This window comes from Channa argus, chromosome 7 (genome assembly GCF_033026475.1).
Source record: "Channa argus isolate prfri chromosome 7, Channa argus male v1.0, whole genome shotgun sequence".
Classification (NCBI taxonomy): Eukaryota; Metazoa; Chordata; class Actinopteri; order Anabantiformes; family Channidae; genus Channa; species Channa argus.
The window spans coordinates 20,813,059-20,836,414 of NC_090203.1; the positions used below are offsets into that span (position 1 = coordinate 20,813,059).

At 39.5% G+C, this 23,356-nt stretch overlaps 1 protein-coding gene across 2 annotated transcripts in view; it reads left to right on the forward strand.

Moving 5' to 3' along the window:
• Positions 1-23,356, forward strand: part of bckdhb (branched chain keto acid dehydrogenase E1 subunit beta) — a 60,497-nt gene that overhangs the window by 20,100 nt on the left and 17,041 nt on the right. For both annotated transcript variants that reach the window (XM_067510442.1, XM_067510441.1), the window contains one exon: positions 1,351-1,461. In XM_067510442.1, coding sequence (XP_067366543.1) covers positions 1,351-1,461 — 111 coding nt within the window. The remainder of the gene's footprint in view (positions 1-1,350; positions 1,462-23,356) is intronic.

Sequence of the window (23,356 nt, forward strand, 5' to 3'; positions counted from 1 at the left end):
CTTGGCTGAGTGAGTTTGAAGTATTGATGAGGGGTGAACTGTTGTAGAGGTATGCACTGGATTTCTAACACAATACAAAACATGAGCATCATCGCAAACCAGAACAGGATTTATTTTTTAATTATTTTGTTTTTAAAATAATTGTTAGCCATAATCGTAATTGAAATAGCTCCTAAATTTAGCTCTCTACAATACCTCGTGGATTTGAAATGCAACAATCTAAATGTGATAATTCTACACTGTTGGCTTTTACTTAAAGGAGCAAATGCAAAAACTAGTAACTAGTAAACTAGTAATAGCATGAGGCTCAAAATCTGTCCTCTGTGCTCGGCACAGCCCGCCCTCCCCTTGTTTTGCTATGACCTGCCAAACGTCATACAGGCCTTCAGGTGTATTAGTCATGATCAAATTACAATAAATCAAAGTTACTGATCAAGCAGAAAGTGAAAACATTTTTGGTTGGTCAGAAGGAGGAATCTTCAAAAGCTTTTAGAAGAGAATGTCTCTCCACCATGCCAGTGGTGTTCAGTGATTCTGACTTTATGGGGGGTGTCAATAGCACTTCTTCTCTTGGCAGCATATTTCAGTTAAACACATACATACACACATACACACATACATACATACATTCATACGTACATACATACATACATACTAAAGCTTTAGGAATTTTGTCACAAAGGGCACACGAACAGTGTAGCAGTTACAACTGGGGCAATGCTCAAGCTGTCAGCATGGCAGTTATCCAAAGCATACAAACAAGACAACGCTGGGGTGGCTTCAGGACAAGTTGCTGACTGTCCTTGAGTGGCCCAGCCAACGCCCAACCCCACAGAACATCTGTGGAGAGACCTGAAGACTCAAAGCTGTAATTGCTGTTAAAGGAGTGTCTGCAAGTTAACATGGCAAATCCAAAGTAAACATGCCAGCTTTGTTAATAAAATCTTTGAAAAGCTCAATCTTTGTACTTTATTGTAGTTTGCATTCTGTTTAGAACAATTAAAGTTAGTAATGTTTTCACATGAATATAGATTACATAATCGTTAGTAAGTTTATAGAGCATTTGTGCAACAGCTACAAACTTAAATTTACACTTAGAAGTTTAGACTCAAACTTGGCTGCTTGTGTTATAGTAAATATTGCAACTCTGCAGCATCTGGAAGTAATACGGAAATTTACATGTTTATTATCCATCACCTTAGATTTTAGTGTAAGCCTTCTAGAATGTAAACACTTACAGTATAATGCACAACAAATGTAAGACACAGTTTACGTTGTAGCAGCATTAAAACCGCAGTTAAAGTGTAAACTGCATTAACGGATTCTTCTTACACTTTTTTCCCCTTTTAGATCCATGTGATGAGGGAGGTGGCGAATATGGCTCAAGATAAACTGGGAGTGTCCTGCGAGGTCGTCGATCTGCAGACCATCCTGCCCTGGGATATTGAAACTGTGTGCAAGGTAACGATCACAGACAAACTACAACTACAAACACACACAACAGCCAGGGCAAAGCAGCACCACAAAAAAGGGAAATTAAAACTGAAGCAGTGACAGATTCGGTCATTTTAGTGCCAGTCTAAATTTTTTGAGATAGGGAAGATATCCACATTCTGAATTCCCAAGTGCTTACTGTGACAGTAAGATCATCATTTGGCATAAATATTGTTGCCACTGAAGGGCAGTTGTTCAGTAGAGCCGTCTTCCTACTGTAGATGTGTTTATTGTGGTGCAGCATGAGGAAACATTCCTATGGACTTTGTGGCTGTCTTTGGTGCTTCATAAACAGGATTCCTTCCACAGCTGGTAAGACTCGACTACTAGTTTATGTTGCCTCAGATTTATGCAGACTATGGCACTCACCAAAGCCAAATATGTAATTTGGGAGGTCTTTGAAGGAGGAGTTGCTTTTCATTAGGTTTCACCTGCATTTTGTAAGAAAATCTAAGTCTCAGGAACATTTGGGATAGGAATTTTTCATTACTTCTCATCAAAAGTGAGCATCGGTGGAATAAAGCAGCAGGAGCAAGTCCATTGTTTTGAAAAGCTTAAGGAAATAAAAACCAAAGGTGTGTGTTAAGGCAGACCTCAAAGAGTTACACAGTAGGAGCTAGACTATGCGTACAAGTCTTCCTATTCTCCAAACACTGCTTGTTTAATCTCCCTTGAATATGGCACATGCAGTATACTTTTGTTCATACTGCTGCCTTTTTCCAATAAATACATTTTAGTTTTGGGTCTGTAATGTACAAATTTCATGCTCCCGTGCTAAAGCATGAGACTGTGAGTGAGCACTGTGCTGCTCCTGCTGCCAAGTAAATCTTATAACCGACAGTTAAAGCACAGGATGAAATTGCAGTAGGAGGGTAGTAATTTAATAGGAGTCAATTGGAACTGATGGCACAGACTGTAGTATCGTGCTGCCGCTGAAGGACTAGGAAGTTGTTGTGCAAAGCAGGGCTTACTCTTGTGAATGTGGTTGTTTGTTTGTTTTTTGAAGTCCAGTCCTATTAAAACATGTGCAGTGAAATTGAATAGCATGTTATGCCCTGCTTTGTGGACCTAATGCCCTGACTGCCATCTCAGGCTCGTCAACATCTCCCATTGTCATTTCCTACTACCAAATGGCCTCTTAATTGTCTGTCAAGTCCATAATTCCTACATTAATAAATTTCTTCGCACACACACATTCATATTTGGCAGTAAAGCCACTGCTGCATAAAAGCGATACGCTTTCCTGTGTTAAACCTTTTTCTTGGTTGAGTGCATAAAGAGCTTTTAAATAGAGCTATTATCAAATCTCTGTGAAGGCACACATTTAATTCCTGCCTAAATCAGGATTTTTATCACCCATACTAAAGCATTGTAATACTTTTTTTAATCTTTTAATTAATCTGAGGCACAGAGACAAACATCCAGATGTGCTTTCATCTGAATAAAGTCAAATGTGAGTGCTATGCTGTTGAGCAAGACTCATAAATACCATAAATAAACAGTGGTAAGGTTTTGATGCATGGAAAAAATATTGACACCTTTGTGTGTCTAAACATACACATCTGCCATTTTTAATGTGCAATTCTTGGCATGAACTTTGGCTTTGTTACTCTTATCCTTTTTTCTATTTACATAGGTTGCACCTGGATTTTGATTTACAAAGAAACATTATGTTTATGTGCTCTTTCTGCATATGTTTATCCTAGTTTACATGTAAAGAAATTAGAGATAAACAATAACCTTAATCACACAAACAGTTTTTGGTTATTCAATATTTGTAAAATCATTTTCAATACAAATGCTGGTAAAACATCTAATTTTGCTTTGGTGAAGGCATAATGTTCTATATATGTTCTATACAGTGTGTGTGCCTGTGTGGTGAACAGTTAGAAACTAAATTTGCACAGCAGTTCTCTAGCATGACATCAGGAAGGTTCTGTGGATGCTGCTCTGTCGGTGGGATTACTTTTCAGCTCTTCAAATATTTTTAAGACCCAATACAGAGAAGGAGCAAATCCCCATAGTTGCACGCAAAAGTGCTAGGGATGTTTATTGTCACTTTTTTTTTTCACCGACCAAGAAGTTATTTCATGTAATAGGCACACCGAGAACAAATCTTCTGTACTGGACTGGATGTTGTTTATTAATGTGTCTACAGATGCGTTACTCTTTTAATCACTTCATCTCCCTTTGTATTGATTTGCGTGACAGTCACACAACATCTGGAGATCGGAGACCTTCCAGGAATCTTCACAAATTCTGTACTCCCCCTGAATGCAACACGTCAGAGTTGGTGATGAGAACTTTTAAAGCACCATAGTGTTATATTCTTAAAGTTAAAATCTGCACACAAAGGCAATTAATAGGAAATATTCAATTTCCATTATTTTCTATGACATGGTAGGTAATTTACAAACATCAGGGAGCTGTAATTAATATGTAGGACACACCCCCATCTTCCAGGAGACATTGGATTTCTGCAGAAATTACCGCTAAAGGTCATGCAAGGCAATTTTTAAATGTTCTTCATGAATGTGGATGTAATCTGTTTTGCACCATCTTCGTTGTTGTTGTAGAACACAAACAAAAGTAATTGATTCACAAGCAACGGCAAAACACACTTGGAGAAAAACTGAAACAAGGAAAAATATAAAAATATACAAGAAAAGTCATTATGACCGAATCAGTGGCATCCAGGTCTATTGCAAGTGCAGAAAGAATCCAGGTGAATTAGATCAAAAGATGCACCAGTGGTAAAGTTAGTGCAGTATAAACAAGTGATAGAGGCAGGCTTTTTCTCTTTACCAACATTACGAGTAGTAAAATGTATTGACAAAAAAATTAGCCACTACCTTTTGTTTTGTTTTTATTAATTATACCCAAATATTGCAACTGTCTTTGCAATTTTTACCTGTTTGTGCAGCTTTATGACTTAATATCAGGTGTTTGAGGTAGGAACAATCCTAAGCAAGGTCAATGAAATCCTGCAAACACGTTTGTTTTGCTGCATTTAATTATATGTACAGTACATGCTCTACATTGTGTTGCTCACCCTGTGCTTTCTGTATAGACAGAAGACATGTAAAATATGAAATGTGTGTGAGTGGAAAGCGTGATTGAGAAGCAGACCACACTTGCAGACCATTTACTATTATTGTTTTTTAGTTTTGGTATTAGATATGGACATATTTTCATCACTAAATTTCATATCAGTGGTCATATAATCGTTGAGGCAAGATTAGCTCTGCACTTAGGAGTTAAGACTAATGCTTTTTCAAAAAGGTGCTCTGATAAACAGAATTTTGGGAGCAGTGCTTTTCTTAGCTTTAGAGAGGGAGCGGCGAAGACATTGTATCAACTTCTTAATTCAAAGCATTACACACCTATTGTCCTGCTTTTGTGCTCTGCACACATTCCTCTAAAACTGGCCTTTTGTAGCAGCTATTAACTGGCCATCATCCTCAGATGGGGTCAGTGTGTACACTGAAATACAGTGTAGGCTGAAAAACAGTCTGCTCAAAGACCATATTTTTGTTTTTGATTTTTCAAACACACATCCACCTGCCGGAGGCCAATTAAAAGGTTCATATGCCATGGGTAATATTTATCTTGCATATTCAGTGATGTATGCACATGTATAGTAGCTATGTGTTGATCTGATTTACATGTAAACTTTGTGCTGTTTTTTGATTATAAATGAATAATGTTTTTTAAGCATGAAAGATCATTAAGGCCATTGGTTCTCAATCCGGGTCCTCAAGACTCACTACCCTGCTCTGCTTGTTCGTTTTTGTTTGTTTTTGCAACTTACCCAGTCCTGATTACCTGGGCCAGGAATGTGTTCAGTCAGTCAAAAGCTAAGATACCATTTCACTTTGTCTTCACCCACTCCACCTTCATTTAGGAAGGTGTCTTTTTAGCTTCCGACCGAACACACCTGACCCACATAATCAGCAGTGTGTAAATTATAAAACAAGCAGTGTAGCAGGCCTTAAGAACCTGGGTTAAGAACCCCTCATTAGGGAGTGCTCTGAAAGAACATGCCGTGTTTCTGTTTCCTCAAAGATCTGTTGTGGCATCCGCCAGCTATACTTGGATCTAAATATATTCAGCCCACGTGTTGACAAAGGGATTCATGGGCATACAATTCTGTAAAAGAAAAAACAAAATGTGCATATTTGATTTTTGTCCTGCAGTCTGTAGTGGTATGGTAAATGTAATAGTCATTCCTTAAGGGATAAACAAAATGGCAGGTTTATCTGTGCCAGACCCATGGCTCAGAAGATATCCTGTGGCAAGTCTCCCTGTCATTCTTAGTCTGTTAGTACATGCAGAGATGTGTAGGGATGGTTATGACTTTCTGGTTCTCCACTGAGTGGGCTTCTCCAATCCCTGTTGCATAGTGGCATCATTTACATTCATTTAGTTGTTTAGCTAATATTTCCATCCGTACTTACATGCATCCAAATTTGTTTGAATTACAGTAAGTTGGTTAGTCAGGAGCATAGAAAAATATGCTCTCATTATTGTATTATGTCATCGTTAGTGATTCAACCTCCTTGTCAGGTTTTCCACACTCCAGATCCAGCCAGTGAAAATTACAGTGGCTCGCCAGGGCCCATCTGTAATATGGTCATTGGTTCTTTAAACCAGTGACCATGATTGGAGATGGCACTTCCCATAGCACCTCACACATTCCCTCTGGAAAGTGTTTGGATACCTAAAGCACTTAAATAGTCACCACAATAAGCCTGATTTCAAATTTCATTCTTTTTATTGTTTTGTCCTTTCGGCTGATTCTGTGAGTTTAGAGTCCCCACACAGGATCACAGCCCTTCGTGACGCCACCCTTCCTAATGTCTTCTGGGCTTGGGACCGGCACTGCACAGTCTGGGGATGGGGATGGGGATGGGCTGATGGGGGTGCAGTGTTTGTGCCCAGGGACACTTCGACATGTGGTCGGAAAGACCAGGACGCGAAACTCGGAACCTATCGTCTATAGTTGGCCAGTGTGCAACTACTGCCCCTATCGATTTTCATTAAACCTGCTTTTCGGCAACACTTATGTGTTGTTATGACCAATGCGTTTTGGCCTATAGCCTTTCATCAGGGTCTGACCTCCCCTTTTCATACTTCCCCTTCTTTAAGCTGCTGGATCATTTGGCTGATTGTCCAATTCTCTCCATGTAAAATTGTATTGTTTCACCTTGTTATCTGTCCTGATCAATAGGTTAAAGCATTAAAAACAACCCATAAACATTGCACTTGAGACTTTTAGCAGAAAGTTGCAAGAATATTTCAGTTGTTTTTTTTTTTTGTTTTTGTCTTTGTTTTTCTGACTGATACCTTGAAAAAAAAAAGGTACTTACTTTTCAAGTGTTAGTGTTGGTATCATTCTTACTTAAAGGCAACTGCACAAGATGCAGTGCGCCAAAAGGCTGTCTCTATAAGAAATAGTAATAACTTCTGGGAAAAGCTGTTTTTACAACCTCTGTGTTCTGTTGCTATCTCTTTGTTACCCAGTGAACACAAAGTTTGGTCTGTAATTTTTCTTCCTTTATCTCTGCCTTTCCAGATCGCAGTACTAATGCACTCGCCCCACAGTTTTTCTTTTCCCCCCATTTGCAACCACGGGGACTAAGTTAGTCAGGGCATGTACTCTCAGCAAATTTGTGCTAGTCTGTGAGTTTGCGAGTCCCATCTGCTCCTGTAAAAGATATAAATACTATCCATCCAAAAACCGAGTCTCAAACACTCACCCCCATGTAACCACTGCCAGCTTGAATCTTTATCAATTCCAATGGATTTCAAGGGCATCAATTTTTCTCAGTTGAAAAGAAGTAACAAAAAGACTGTTAAAAAAAAAAAAATATCCTTCTGCATAACTTTCATCCCTGCTGTCCATGTGGGTGGTGGTATTAATTATGTCAGCTTTTTCAGACTTAGTATTTGGCGTTATTGAGACAGTTTCACTGTGTGAGGTGGGGAAAAACTGCTGCCCTTCTCACTATTTGAATGGGAGTGCATTTTCACAACAGGTACCAGCGCCACAGGGGCTCTGCCAAAATTGCACAGCCAAGTGTTTAGAGAAGGTTCAATTCGGTGATTTTTTTTAATTTTTCTTTTCCCTGCAATGAAACACGATGTCATCCATGAATGTGCCATGTTGGTCTGTCACATACAACCAAGCACACATTCCTGGTGGATTACTTTGCATCGTGAAGCCAAGTTTTGGCAGCTCATCTTGAGATTAACTTCCAGTGTTGTACAGTCCTGTCTGTATTACAGTGTTATGGCATGAACATTTAGTGTCCCCTAAGCAGTGAGCAGGGGGGATGTGCAGACCAACCCCCTTAAATGTTATGACTTCCAAACTTATATCCAATGTTTGTGCAGCAATGAAAACTTGGTTTGCTAAAGGTGTGTATGTCGGCAGGTGCATGTAGCCCATTCTAACCAGAATGGGCTAATAGGCAACAACAGCTTCTTTGCCTGTGAGCTACAGTTTTTCTTGGCTTCATGACATATCAAAGCAATTCTTATCCCACCAGACAAGTTGTGTAAAATCGTGCCAAAGTGCTTGTCTTTAATTATTGGGACATCTTGATTTGCTTAACCAATTTTAGTGTTTAAATATTTTGGAGCAGTGCCAATTCTGATGACATGCTATCAGGACTGAAGGTGGCCTGTAGGTCCCTGGTGTGCCTGCTAAGTTTTCTGGCCCTCAGTGTCTTCTATGTGTAAACTTTCTCCCTCAATAGATCTCTTTTTTTGGCCTGCACTCCAAATGAAGTCTCTGACTACAGCACTGCCTGGATCTCAGCCCTCCTAGTGATGCAACCAATTTGGCTGAACCTGTTCAACCCTCCAAAACACATGCATGAGGAGTCATTTAAGGACTTTTGGTGCACAATTGCACCAATGTCTCATCAGTATCTCACGGCATGTGAATAAAATTATGTCAGTCACAAACAAAAGCAAACATAATGAATGGTAAGTAGAGGAGCAGCAGCTCGTCTGTTCTAATTCTTGGAAGTGATGCACATTGCAGTGTCTGCGTGTTAAGTGCTCTGGGGTCTGTTGACTCATTGCACAGATAAGATGTCCTTATCAGGGATGCAAACCGGTCTTTTGTTTTAATTAAAAATTGTATGATATTTTTGAAGGCCAGTGCAGCTTGTCCACATGGAGGTCTCTTTCCCGTCTAAACCATTTGAAAGTGAAATGCTTCCACATTTCCAGTGGTGACATAATGACATAACCTTACCTTTGTTAGTCCCAATAATTGGCTCAGGAGGTACAGAGGTTGTCAACCAATTGCACGGTTGGTGGTTCGATCCCCGGCTGCCTCTGTCCATGTGTATTGTGTTGTTGCTCAATACTGTGTTTCCCAGTAGCAGGCAAGTGTTCTGTGTGTGTGTGTGTAAGTGAGTGAGTCAGTGATTAAATAAGAAAATGCAATACCCAAATCAGGTTGGATATAGTGTATGACTCTGTCCTTGTACCTCTAATTTCTTTTTTTCGTTTATGTTCACCATTACTAAAAAAGAATTGTCAGTTTACCACTCAAGTTTTTCTCTCAATAACTCACTTTGTTTTAAGCCTTGCTCATTATTTAGGACACGACACAATACGATACAATATACGTTTTGACCTAGGATCAATGAAAGGATCACCCCTTTATTTATTCTCTGATTGAATTCAAGCTTATTTTATGTTTATTTGTGTCCTTAGTCAAGTAAGGTGAACGCAGAATACAGAAGCACTCAGTAGTCAAACAAGTGACTGTTCATTTGTTAAAGAGCCACTTGTCTCTTGTGCTTTGTGTAAAGTTTAACATGTTACTCTAATCTTGAGGTCCGGGGTGATTTTTTTTTTCTCTTTTTGATTATACGGGATGAGAAATCTGTCACTTCAAGTTGCCGTAAGCAAAGCAATTTACTATAAACACATGGAAAATATTTAAAACATTTAATTACATATCTATATGGAACATTAGGAAGATTAAAAAGAATGTTTTTGAAAATGTGATTGTCTGTGTTTATGCAAGACTGACCCTGGCTTCCTCAGATGGAAATATTCTTTTTATAATGGATGAAAACAGACTCTGAAGCAGTTTCAACCATAACTTTAATATTTATGAGTACTAAAGGAGTCTGGCTGTAGCTTTCAGTGGGAAGAATCAGATTTTTTTTTACCCCCAGTCTCACTTCTCCTAACCTCGTCGGAATATGTTTTGGAAAAATGGATCTAGTATCAAAATGTTTGGAGTGTGGTTAAGTAAGCTTTCAATTTGATGATCAGTTTTCCTTATGGCAAAGACTGCCAAGGGTTTTTCCCAATTTTGAACAGGGTTGTTTTGCCACATCTAGCAGCAACCGTTTTTAATAATACCATAAGCAATATCAAGTTTTATTCCGTCCACAAGAGACGCTGAGCTCAGTTACAGAATAAATGATTATGATGAAGTCAGCTTATTAACCATTCCACAACTTGAAGCCTTTTTTTTTTTGGTGGGGGGGGTCAGGTGATCAGTGGGGAAAAATAAGCAGATTTTTAAATTTGTATTGTATAAAAGCCAGAAATTTTTGACAAATTTATGTTTTACAAGGACTGGACACATTCCCTCTCCCACCACTTAAACCGTATTTGACTTCTACCACTCACACCAGCCTCATTATCTTTATTTAAGCTACCATCATATTGACTTATGTTACGTATGTGTGGCTTCAATCCAACAACCAGGTTTCTGACGGCCATGTGAAAATCTGTTGAAGCATGTCTGCTGGCAAATGCTGGTCCAGAGCATGCATGCTCATTACTGATTTCCCTGTTGCGTGTGAGTATGGTTCAGCGGGCTTCATTAAGCTGTCACTACAGCCGATGAGGCTGAAACTCAACTTTGAAACTTGTTCGCTAATTTAACCAAATTTGCAGATACACCTTTCCTGTTCAGGAAGGATATGGCAAAAATCTCACTTAAAACAAAGCCAAAGAATGACCTGTATTATTTGCAGTAATTTCACATCTGCATCCACTACTTATATGAGCGCAACATGTTCACGAAAGCCAAAAGAAGAACATTAAGAACATTTTCCTATTTGAAGATGAGCCCTGAGCTTGTCATTATGCTAATGATGTAGAACAGTTAACCACAGCTACCAACAGGTGGCCTCCAGATGATAGGCCAGGACCTGCCAGTTACTTGTGTGTTAAGGACCTGTGTTATTATCAAGAATGAGTTGTTTCCACTTTATTTTGGAGTGTTAGTGTTATTTGAATAATATTGAGACTACAGGAAAAAGGGCAAGCAACAAACTGGGCAAAGCACATACGTTGGTTTATAAAAACTAAAATGTAATTTGAACTTTTTTTTAACTTGAAATTATCATATATAATAATAATAATAATAATAATAATACTGTAACAGGCAACCAAGAGCAATAAAATTAAACTGCTAAAGCTGTCAAAACATACAGCTAGCAGAATGAATCACGGCTTTAATGTAAATCTATGAAAATAGATTTATAAAGAACTGGAAAAACCATTTAATATTTGATAATTATGTAAGGTGAGAGTTTTTCACAACTTCTGTTGAATGTTACATCTCGATCTATCTAAGGACATTATTAAAATCAAAAGTCTTTTTTCCTTTTGTTTTTGTTACCATTAAAATTTAGCTTTTTAAGCCCTTGTGTTAAAGGAAAAAATTACCTACTAGAACTTGTATTATGTTTCTGTATCTTTTGCTCTGAAACAGAAATTAACTCAAGGCATTTGTGCCACATGGGGTTGTCAAATGTAGAACATTACCATTGTCAATTAGTTAAATTGTAAAAGGCAAATTTTTTTACTGTGATAATGATCAACAAACTACCCGTTACAACTGCACAAAACATTCCTCTGAACAACCATAATCAAAAAGCAGCAGGTCTAAACAGAGACAGACCCATTTTAATATATTAAAATTGAATGTTACATAACCTCTCATTTCAATCTTTTAGGTAGAAGATGTGAATTTGTTATAATTTTGATATGAGGGACTGTTGGATGGACTCTAAAGCTTTGCATCACTTATTTTTCCAATTTAGCCATATTTTATCTTGTGCAGTAAGACTAGTTAAAATAAAAATAGAAAGAATAGTGATTCATTCATTCTAAATTTCCGGAGCCAAAGGTGGTATCTTTGTTTTGAATGACCGTTAGTCTACAAGTCAAACTATATGCCTTACTGCACATTTTCACATTTGGGTGAAAAGTTGTTTGGGGGAATATTTTGCTTTTTAAACAACTAATCAATCTAATGATTAAGCAATTATTGAATCAGTTTCTTAATTTTGCCTAATTGACTAGTCACTGCAGCTGTAGAAAGAAAAGAAAACATAGTCAGTAAATTATGGGTACCAATATCTACAAGACACCTATTAGTGATTGACAACAGTGTCTCATCATCTAAAATAAAGTATCAAAATTATTCATATCAAACAAATGAGGGGAAAAAAAGAATTTTTGTCTGTTGGGTTTTGTAATGTACAGGGAAATTGGAGTTTTTGTTGTTAGTTTTTGTTGTCATGTTATCAATGGGCTGAAATGTCATTAAATATTACTGTGAGTGCCAAAATGGTTCTGTCGTTGGCTTTGTGTCCATGTACCTGTCCATTTGTGACACCCAGCTAGGTGGTGATCTGACTCTGGTTTCGAGGGGAGGGCAAAGAAGGGCCAGGCAGCCTGTTCACGATTAGCTCACAGACGGACTGGGCTCATGCCTGTGTTTCCCTTTCCGAGGAGGGGTCTCAGCCAATATCTGCTTCCTGGCCCAACACAACACTCTTAATGTCCTTGGCTTACAGTCTCTCACTCTCTCATGCATGCACACACACACACACACACACACACACACACACACACACACTGGAAACAATCTTAGTAAAAGAAAAGAGCACAGGAGAAAAGTTGCCACAGGTTTGGACCCCACTGTCTATATGCTTATTACCTTAGGCCGTATCTTTATTTATGACGTTAACACTGCTGGACCCAACAGGACTTTGTGGAGGGAAAGAAAGAAAATGTACAGCAAGAAAGATCTGGATAAGAATTCTTCTATAAGGGAAGTTTGAGGGTGGGGGGTGCCTTTTAGCCACATTTTGTCATACTTTGTCATGAGTTGTCCTGTAGATGTGGCAGGGCCTGATTTTTCTCTGTGAATTGAATATAATTTCAACTCTTGCAAATCCGACACGTATAATGCAGGAAGTTCCGAACACATTTATGGTGATCTTAAATAATGACCGCACATTTGGTCCATGTTCTCTCTATTTCACTACAAGGCTTACTCGCCGCTCGGTTGTTAGTGTCTTTGCAGTCAGGTTTCAATGATATGGACATGACTTCTTGAAATGTAGATCTACAGCAACCAAAGTAGAGGTCGACAAGGAAAGACATCAGCACCTAAAAGGGCAGTTGAAATGAAGCCAAAAGAAATGTCTAACTAGCAGCAACGGTGTGAGACACACCACAAAAACAAGGCTGATAGAATCTCCCAGGCAGTCCAAGCTGGGCAATGGGCAACCATCAGCTTGGTGTGTTCTGGCCCTTACAGCATTTCTCTTTTTACAGTTCTGCTGCTGTACAAACTATGCTCTGTCAGAATTTTTTTATTTTTTTTATCATGCTGATTGTCACTGCTGATAGTACAAATTGCGGATCAGGTCTGATCAGCTGTCACAAACCAGTTTTAATTCACTGATCTAAACGAATGACAGGACATAATGAAACACGGGGCTGTCAGTGAGTATGCTCTCTGTAAGTCAGAAACGAAACAAGCTTCAACACTTTTGTTTGTTTTATTTTATTAGGCAAGACCCATCACACTCTAACTGATGGAAGATCTAAGTTGAATGAGTTTTTCAGTAGTTGCAACCAAAGTGAGAAATCTCTTGTTTCAAATCTGCTTTATTTTTATCTGCTAAGTTTGTTTCATATAATTTCAATAAATCAATTAGATCAACTTTTAGTTCTAAATCGGAACTTAAAAAGACAAAGGAAAATAAGATGCACCAAAGTCAGTGGACTGATAATGTAAAAATATCTGAAAGTCTGTCTTCTGCTGCTATAGCTTCTTTCTGTTTCCTCCTCCCTAATTTCTCTTCTGTGTTTGCATATATTTGAGAATTATTAATGTTCAATCTTGTCTAACTTTAAGGTTATAGTTGCAGGTTTTAAGAATCAAATATGCTGCAATTGAAAACTGTTTTTGTTGGAAAACCATAATTTTTTCAGTTAGTTAGTGAAAAAGATCAGAGGGCATTGTGTGCAGGCCAAACATGCAGAAGGCCAGTTTGCACAACACCTAAATGGGTCAAAGAGAAAAGACATAAATGAACCAATTTAAATACAGGCTGTTTCATACTTTCAGCCAGTGTCTGAGGCAGTCTGTATTTAGCAATTATTCTTTTTTATTTTTAGTGCTGGATGACTCCATAGACAAGTAACAGGTATGGCTCATTAAATATAGCAGGTACTGTAGAAAGATGAGAGGAGGATTCCTTAAGTTGCAGGAGGGCAATTACATATAATCCAAGCTAAGAAAAGGACTAGAGAATAGCTATAGTTGTGCTCCCAAGTAGGTTCCCCTCCAAAATATTGTGAATCCCCCCCCCCCTTATTTTGAAAAATTAATTTCAGAGCCTGAGTGGTTATATCCATGGAAAATTACTCATGGTTGATTTACAGTGATGGATGCAGCTCCTTCTCCTCCCAGTCTTGCTGGTACTTTTGGTAAGTATGGTGTAATGAAACGTAAAAAGAATAAAGCCTTTCCCAGCACTAGTTTACATCATTTGGGTAATTTATCTAGATTAGATGTGCGCATCACAGAATTTGTGGGTGATAAAGCCATTTGTGGTGCAACAGTAATCTTCAAGGTACAGTATAGTAACCTCCCCCCTGTGTCTTCTCCAATCTCCACACTTGTGTAACCTGCTGACTACTTTTCCATTCTTGCTCCTGGCAGTAGCTACTGCTCACATTCCACAGCTAGGCACTGGAGATTTCTCAGATTCTTCTGTGTCACTTACTGGAGAAAAGTGGCCTTAACCCTGCTAAAACCATACATATGCGAGTCAAAATGCGTTGAAAATCTGTTATCAGAATGCAAAGGTTGCAAAGGTGCCTCTGTCCCCCAGCACTCCCCCAGATGAACAGACTAACCCGCCATCACCACAGATTAGTACACTCTGTTACTCACCCCAGGCTGTCTCTCATACATATCAAACTCATGAAATTAATTACACACTCAGTGTTGCAAATGGGTGTAAAAACCGAAACGGGGCCATGAAACTTCTGTTGGCTTAACAGAAATTTGATAATGAGAATGATGGCAGTGACTGCTTTTATTTTGAAACAAACTCTCTAAAAGCAAAAATCGCATTGAATTGGTCTAGCTGTTGCTTCTCTGGGCCAGGCTGTCAGTTTTCCACTGGAGAGGACGGCTTAGTTAAGCAGCTTTGGCCAGAGGTGTGGGCAGACTGAGATCATCGAGGTTAGCCGGTAGGCCGACCAGGAGTGAGCAGTAAAGGCGACGCAGCTGGAGTTGCAAGGGCCGAGAGACATCCAAGAGGTCCACTCAGATAGATGCAACACACACCACTAGATAAACTGTTGCCCAAAGATTCTTTCGTCCCTTTAAAAGTCAGACATAAATCATCAAGTCAGTTACATAAGTTGAAAACAAACCAAAGAGTAGTAAAACGTTTTCATTGATCGTCATTCTTTCAAAGATTTTATGTTTTTTGTTTCGCATAAAGAATAATATCAAACAAATTTAATAATGTCTCATGCAATTTGTTTTTTTGCAATATTTTGAAATTCCCTTTCAACGATGATTGTGAATTATTGATTTTAAACTCAATTATTTTCATGCTTTTCTAAGACTTTCATTTGTTGTTTCTAAACGATCATTGGCTGCATTCAGTTTCGAAGTTTTGACAACTCTTTGTCAGCACTTCAGAGTCCACAGTTTGGCACTTTGATGTGTTTTTACTGGAGTCAGTGTTTTCTGAACTCAGGCTGAAATTTGACCTCATCACTTATTTAAGTGAGGAAATAGATGGGAAATTGTAATAATACGGTAGATATTGTGCACATGTTTTGCATTTATACTTTTTAACTGGATAAAAATGTTTTTTGACATATTTGTGGAAAACGCATTACTTTTTTAAGCTTCTGAGTGGTTGTTTCCAATGGCCCTGTTTGACTAACATATGAGAACTGACCATCACTGGCTAAAGACAGTTTTATAGTAAATGGTGTTTGTACGCCAAAACACATCAAACACGGGTTAGTCACAGTATGTAAAACAGACAAAACCTTTGGAACTCATTTTGCGCAGTATGTAGTGGAAGCCAAAAAGTCTAATCTATATCCTCATTTTGCTCTTGCAGGAATTTCAAAGGTACTGGGATGCATTTAACAAGCTTCCAACCGAAGAGATTTGTCCTGTAGCAGGTGGTTGGGTTTTATTTTTATTTTTCAAAGCTTCCCTTAAATTATATTCTATCATATGGTGACTGAGGTGGTTAAATGAAATTGTGGTGTTGTTTTGTGATGCTATAGAGGTACAAAGTGCGCCGGTTTCAAGAGTGTTTGCTTTTAATTATTGTCACGGTCTCGTAAAGCATGCACACAATGCACACTCATCACATAACATTGTCTTATGGTTACATGGCGATGCATAACGGTGCAGTAAACCTGCCTTGAACAGGCAGCGTACAAATTCTTAGTTGGATTTTCTTTGATTAATAAGCTGTTTCCCCATATGTTGTGGATATAGAAAATATACTGAGATTGTTTTTATCCCCTTTGATATCGTGTTTTTCTGATGTTCTGTCCACCCCCCCAAATGTTCCTCTCCATCATAGTTACAAGCAGGTTATTCGGCTTTCTGTCCTTTACGACGGTGCCTTCCGCAGTGACTGACTTTTTGTGTTTAATGTGATTTCCATCTTAAGTCAAAAACTCCAGTCGATTTACTTTCAATAATATATCATTTAAGTTTATTCAGGCTCTCCTGCTGAGTTAAGATCCTTAGAAGAAGTTTGGATGTTACATCCACAGAAGTCAGCCTTTTGTTATGTTATGCAGCACTTTATAGGGCCTTTAAAAATTGTTGATGGATTTTTACTGCTTTGCTGTCTGCTCATACATGCGGCAGCCTGTGGGATGTTCACAAGGAGCTGTCATCAAGTTGGAGTGTGTACAATAGTAGCCATGTGTCTATGTGTACTCACTGATACACAGTCGACAACGCAGTGTGGTTTCAGGGCAGAAAGAGAGTGTGTGTGTGTGTGTGTCATAGAGTAATTGAGTTGAATTGGTTTTAATGGGCCTTTATGGGATGTTTGGAGTTATTTCTGTCTGAGGTCTCCCCTGGCGTCCCAGCTCCTCTGGAGGATGGCTTGGCCCTCTGCCCAGCACCCTTCTCTGCTCTTTCATTCCCGTGTTCTCTCCCGCTCTCTCTCTCTCTCTCTCTCTCTCTGTTCTCTTGCTCTCTCTGTGTTCTCTCTCTCTGTGTTCTCTCTCTCTCTCTCTCTCTCTCTCTCTCTCTCTCTCTCTCTCTCTCTCTCTCTCTCTCTCTCTCTCTCTCTCTCTCTCTCTCTCTCTGTGTTCTCTCGCTCTCTCTCTCTCTCTCTCTCTCTGTGTTCTCTCGCTCTCTCTCTCTCTCTCTCTCTGTGTGTTCTCTCGCTCTCTCTCTCTCTCTCTCTCTCTGTGTTCTCTCGCTCTCTCTGTGTTCTCTCGCTCTCTCTCTCTCTCTGTGTTCTCTCTCTCTCTCTCTCTCTCGCTCTCTCTCTCTGTGTGTCTCTCGCTCTCTCTCGCTCTCTCTCTCTGTGTGTCTCTCGCTCTCTCTCTCTCTGTGTCTCTCTCGCTCTCTCTCTCTCTCTGTGTCTCTCTCTGTCTCTCTCTGTCCCACTTCTCTCTGTCTCTCTCTGTGTGTGTGTGTCTCTGTCATGACAGAGATGGAGCGCAAGTTATTGTATAGCACTGAAAGAGTAAGTGAGTGAGTGCATTTCCTCCCACCCCGCCTCACTCAGCACTATGATTTAACGGGGTCTCTGGTTTGCTTTGCACTCACCCCTCTTCCGCTAATGTCAGAGTGCCGTTTTAAAGGCCCGAGCGTGCAGTCAAGCTTCATCCCCACTTTTAATTTGTCTTGGAGGTCACATGGTGGGCAAGCGTTAGGACCCTGCGGTGGCCACACAATTACAGTGTTGGTGGACGAGAGCGAAGCCAGTGGATACAGTGACTCCTCAGTAATAGCACAGAACTAAACTTTCTCTTCCTGTAGAATTTTGATGGACGACCTGAGGGAAGGGCAGGCAAACTATATGGGAACACAAGGAGTCACTCACAGACTTGTGTATGTGTATGCATGCAGTACAGCAGATTTTGTTTTTATCATTGCACTATTTTTGAATATTTCTTGACCAATTTAGTGGTGTAAAAATACAGTTTCAGTTGAGTGTTGGCAACTTCCCCTGGAAAGACTCTGTCATGTTTTTAAAGACTTTTGAAAGCACATTATGTGATTTTGCACCAGTCAAACCACATCCCAGTTTAGCTAAAATGGACTGTTTGTATTCATTTCTTTCCCCATGGTCTGTACGCTGTCCTTTTTCAGAATGAATTAGTGCAGTGTGATTACTACATATTGGATAAATATGCCACTGTTTTTTTTTTTTTTGTTTTTGTTTTTTTTTTTGGATCTAATTTTTTTTTTCAATGCATGTTTGTTCTTTTCATTAGGATGAAATTTAACATGAGCACAACCTGAGCAACATTTGGAAACCTGTGAAAATTTAATTTACTCAAAAAAACATTGCACTAATAGTCATGTCTAAATCTCTCTGTGTGGAATATATGCAGGCCTACAGAGTGTGTGTACACACTCTGTGGGGCCCCCATCTGTGTGTGGGTGAGTATACTTTATAGGCCATGGGAAGATGGCAGTTCTGACCTTAGCCTCTGAGGCCATGCTAGGTCATTGGTCGCCCGCTTCTGAGTGGTGAGGCCACATGACAGGGAGCTTTGGAGCTCAGAGTGTAGGCCTTATGAAAGCAGAGGAGGATAAATGGATGGTTTAAAGGGCTGGATGGAAGGAGGAGCCAAGACCAAAAAAAAAAGAAAAAATGGGTGACAAGCCTAAGACTGACCACAGCATGGGTGAACGATGGAGTCAGGAAGGAAGGAGCCTGACATAGGAAGAGACAGATTGAAGAAGCAGTCAGGATGGTGGAGGACACTGTCCATGCTGCTCATTAGGTTTGGGTGTGTATGGGAATGGCAGTAAACATGACATTTCCCCTGCAGCCAGCGGAACGACTCTGGCATCTAATGACAGCCCTGCTGCACAATGAGTAGTAAAGATGCAGCCACCACCAACCAAGAGCCCTCGTTCTGACTCTAAGCCAGGGCCTGGAGAGGGAGCAGTATGTATCAAGCTAGCATCTTACAGATGCGAGAGGCTGTCGTTATATTTACAAAGCAGTAAATGACCTCCAATGTTACCAACTAGGACAAGTGTACAGTATAATATGCTCTAGCCAACTGCAAAACGATGGTCCCAAATATTCACAATATAATCAGATGCAGTATTAAGCAATTAGAAGTTTGCCTGACTTGCCTCATGTTGGAAAATGTCCACCTCCACTGAATTAAAGCTAGTGTTATGGGGGTGCTGCCACAGCGTCCTCGCTGCCACTTAAATCAAGCACGGCTCCAGGTGTGTTTTTCATGTAATTATTGTCTGGGAATATTTTAGTGGTAAATGACAAGTTTACTAATTTATAGCCTTAATTATGTATATATACTTTCCTGGAGATTGTTGACTCTTTCAGAAGCTAGACAGTGTTAAGAAACACTAGAAATTGATGCCTCAATTAGTTCAAAAAGGACAGCAGCTGAATCAAAACTTATCAAAATGTGAACGAGTAAAGAATGAATTTAAAGCACAACATACAATTAATAATTACAACACAAAACTGTAGACAGTGTCACTGGAATAATACTGTTAATCTAATTTGTTGTTGTTCATTACCTTACATTCGGTGACTTTTATTAGTCTTGTACAGTTAATATACACTGTCATAGTTTTTCTAAACAGCATGTTCTCACTTAAGGTGTTTTTATTCACAGGACATGAGCCATACAGTAATAAACTCATCAGGCACGTGTCCATAGTGTAACCATAACAAAGAGATTCCCCTGCCAGCATGTCTTCCTGAGGTTCTATTGAAAGATTTATGACGTGTTTAACTGCTGTCCTCACTCAAGGCATATAATTTCTCCTCTTGGACGCATCTAACTGATCATCTTCTTACAGTGTCCTGTGTACTTCCTGTGGCTACACCGCTGCCTTTAAAAGTAACGGCTTTGCCCCTGCTCTGAGTCCCAATTTTACAGACATGAAAGGTGGCTGTCATGGGCAAATAAGAGGACTGGATGACTTTGGAGAAAAGGGTCAAACCACACGATGAGAGTGGATCGTTCTCTCCCTAAACCCATCCAGCAACCGGAAGCAACTGGGCTAAAGGATATAGCCACAATTACTATGTAGAAGTTTGAGAGCTGTTACGGTCTCCTGTTGGAGATGTAAAAACGACCGTTTGTGTCTCCTGTCTTTGTGTAATTGAACCTCAGGCAGTGAGGGGACTTAAATGACACAAACAGTTGATCTGTGTGGTGCTGTCTCTGAGGAGGTTTGGAATCTAAGGCCATTCAATTTGCCGCTGTATATGGTACATTTAAGCTCAGATCCAAAGAAGTTCAGATATTGTTTATTTTTAGCTATGTTAGTTGAAGGGATAGTAATGTTGGCAAGACCAGTCAGCCGCGCCACTTTGGTTCAGACTGAAACATCTCTACAACTATAAGGTGAATTCCATTAGAATGGAATTCATCACTCACATTGGACTTAAGTTTAAATAAACTGGTTTATCCACTTTAGTGGGATTAGACACTTATACATTGCCCTTACAGGGCAGGTTTAATGCACCTTCATGCCACGTTGTTCCTCTGTGTTTGCAATCAGAGTTGACACTACACAGATCCAACCCAATCTGTGGGGTAATCTCAGAGCTGAGGTATAGGCAGCTTCCTCTTGGGGCCAAGAACCATTAAACCAATATCAAAGATCCACCGCAGGAAAAGACCACCTGCTGCATTGGCTCACATTTGCTGATCTGAGTGGCGCTTGAACACTGCACACACACACACATTCTAGGACTGCATATCTAGAAACTGCAAACAAAGCAGAGGGGGCCCGACTATAGAAAAAGCCATCCTTAAAACTTTCCACAAGTAAATCCACGCAAGTGGTGTTCAGGTCAGATTTAGACGACACAAATTTTGACAGTTAAAACTTATAACTGAATATCATTGGTGAGATCATAAGCTGTATCTTTAAAACTCCTTATTATGTGCTCAAGGGGAAACATGTACAAGGCAAATAATATGGGATCTAGTACAGAAAGTTGTGGCACCACATGACTGAGGTGTATATGAGGCAGAATAATTACACCGACTAAACAGAGAACAGGTGGGAGAAGAACCACTCCAGGGCTGTCTTAGAGATACCAACCCACCCACCGCCTAAGTCTTTCACTGAGGATACTGTGGTCCACAGTGTCAAAGGCTGCACTGAGATCTAACAGTACTAACACTGAGCATTTTCCTGCATCACCATTTGAAGTTATTTGAGTGGTACCACTTTGGTGGAGTGCAGTTTATAGAAACCAAACTGAAACATATCAAGAATGCTGTGTGCATGAAATGCAGCTGTGAGTTGGTTTGTGTCTACTTTTTCTTAAAATTTTTAAGAGCAGTTTAGAGAGAGGCCTGTAATTTGGGGGTAGAAATTAATCCAGGTGGTTGAATGGTAGCATGTTTGGAATATGTGGAAGCACAACGACGTAAAAGTGATTCTACTCCAGAAAAGTGCATCAAAATTTAACCACTGTTATTGTTTTTAAAGCAATGGATGTCTAATGTTTTCTACATGCCTTGTTAAGCATCATGTTATGCTTAACAGGGTGCCAGGGGCTCACTAGTTCTAGCTAGGCTTTAAAATACCATACCAGAGTGCAGGTATTCCTAATTTAAATAAGGAGAATGAGAGGCAAAGCCTTTAGCTATCAAGCTAGAGGGACAGGCATTTATATATTATTAAACAATCTCCAGGCTAATTGGGATTCTTCTAAATTCGGGAAATGCCACTTCCTTTTTAGCTTTTGTCTTACCTGTTTAAGCTGCAGGGTTTGTGAATTGTACCATTTAACTGGCCTCCCCTGATTCGCTGCCTCTTTTTCTAAAGAAAGATAACAGTATCAACTGTTACACAGGGTTAGGCTGCGGCATTATCAGCAAGATCCCAGGCATACAATCGACAGGTATGGGATTGAAGTTAAAGAGGATGCTCTCCATTCTATTGACACATGGAAGTTAAGTAAATAAAGATGGATTTGTTTCCTTAGATTTGTAACCATTTTCATATACTACTTGTTGTAGTACGTTAGTTTATGAAAAAAAACGACCTGAAAAACAAACCTTGGAAATGTTTTAACTCAAAGCCTTACAAAGCTGCTATGCCAGGGTTCTCGAAAGCTACACCCCTAGATCATTGACCGAACACAACTGATCTGTGCAGGGATAGTTAGAAAACAAAAACAGCTGCTGTTCCTGAAGTTCCTGGTACTAAATGTTCCATTTATTGTTAGGCATGTATTTAAATTTTACAGAGATTTAAAAAAAAAAGGGAAATATATTTAAAGTGCAATATAGTCTTACTGTTAATAAATTATAATTATTATTATCAAGCACAACATTTACATATACCACCAGGTGGTTAAAAAAACATGAGTTGGTGTTAATGTTGTGGCTTTATATCCTTCAAAAAGACAGTAGGTGTTTTAACATTATAGTGAGAGAATGACATTGTGTATTTTTTATTTTTTCGTGTGCTATTTTGACTAAAATGAACGTGACATGTTCCAACAGCTATGAGAGTGCACTCAATGCCACTTTGCTGTCCCTGACTTGTGTTTAAGCAGCAGGAGTTTGGGACAAGTCTATTAACTGGGTCATGAGTTTTCTCTAGGCCCCATAGTCTGAAATTCCATCCCATGATGTTGTAAAAACAGTGGCCATCTCCTTTTGTGTCAAAAGCATCTGAAGCATGCACTCCTGATGCAGCGAGTCCTGTGATGGTTCTCCCTTCTGGGACATGACAACATCAGGTTGTTGGTCTGTGGTGGTGTGACAGTTTAAATTGGAAGTTATGTTAAAATGCTCCATCTATGTGTGTGTGTGTGTTTGTGTGTGTTGATGTTTATCATGAGGAATGGGTATAGCGTCAGGGTGGGGTAGAAGATTGGGCTGTTTATTCACTGGACCTGTATGAGTCATCTCGCTATGGGGAACCTAACAGAAACATGTCATATCAAGACATCGCCCTGCTGTCAACCCCTCGCTTGATTCTTCCTCACGCTTCAGAATGCCGGCCGTTGTTGTTGTCTTCCAGTGTTGATATTAACATCTACATTCCTGATGATGGTGTCACGTCATCAGTGAATTTTGCACAGTGAACTCCCTCACCTCCCTCAGCTGCTTAAAGATAGCTAAATAAAGCAGAGGTATAACTTTATACCTCTAATTTTAAAGTAAGTACTTAAGATTATTTTAATTATTCTAAAGGGTTCACTACATAATACAGGGTTTCTAGTGTGCCCTGAGCCATATTGGCACCATATCAAATTAGTCTCACGGTGCTCAGTGAAACATTTAACCCCCACTTCTAGTGAGTGATAACGGT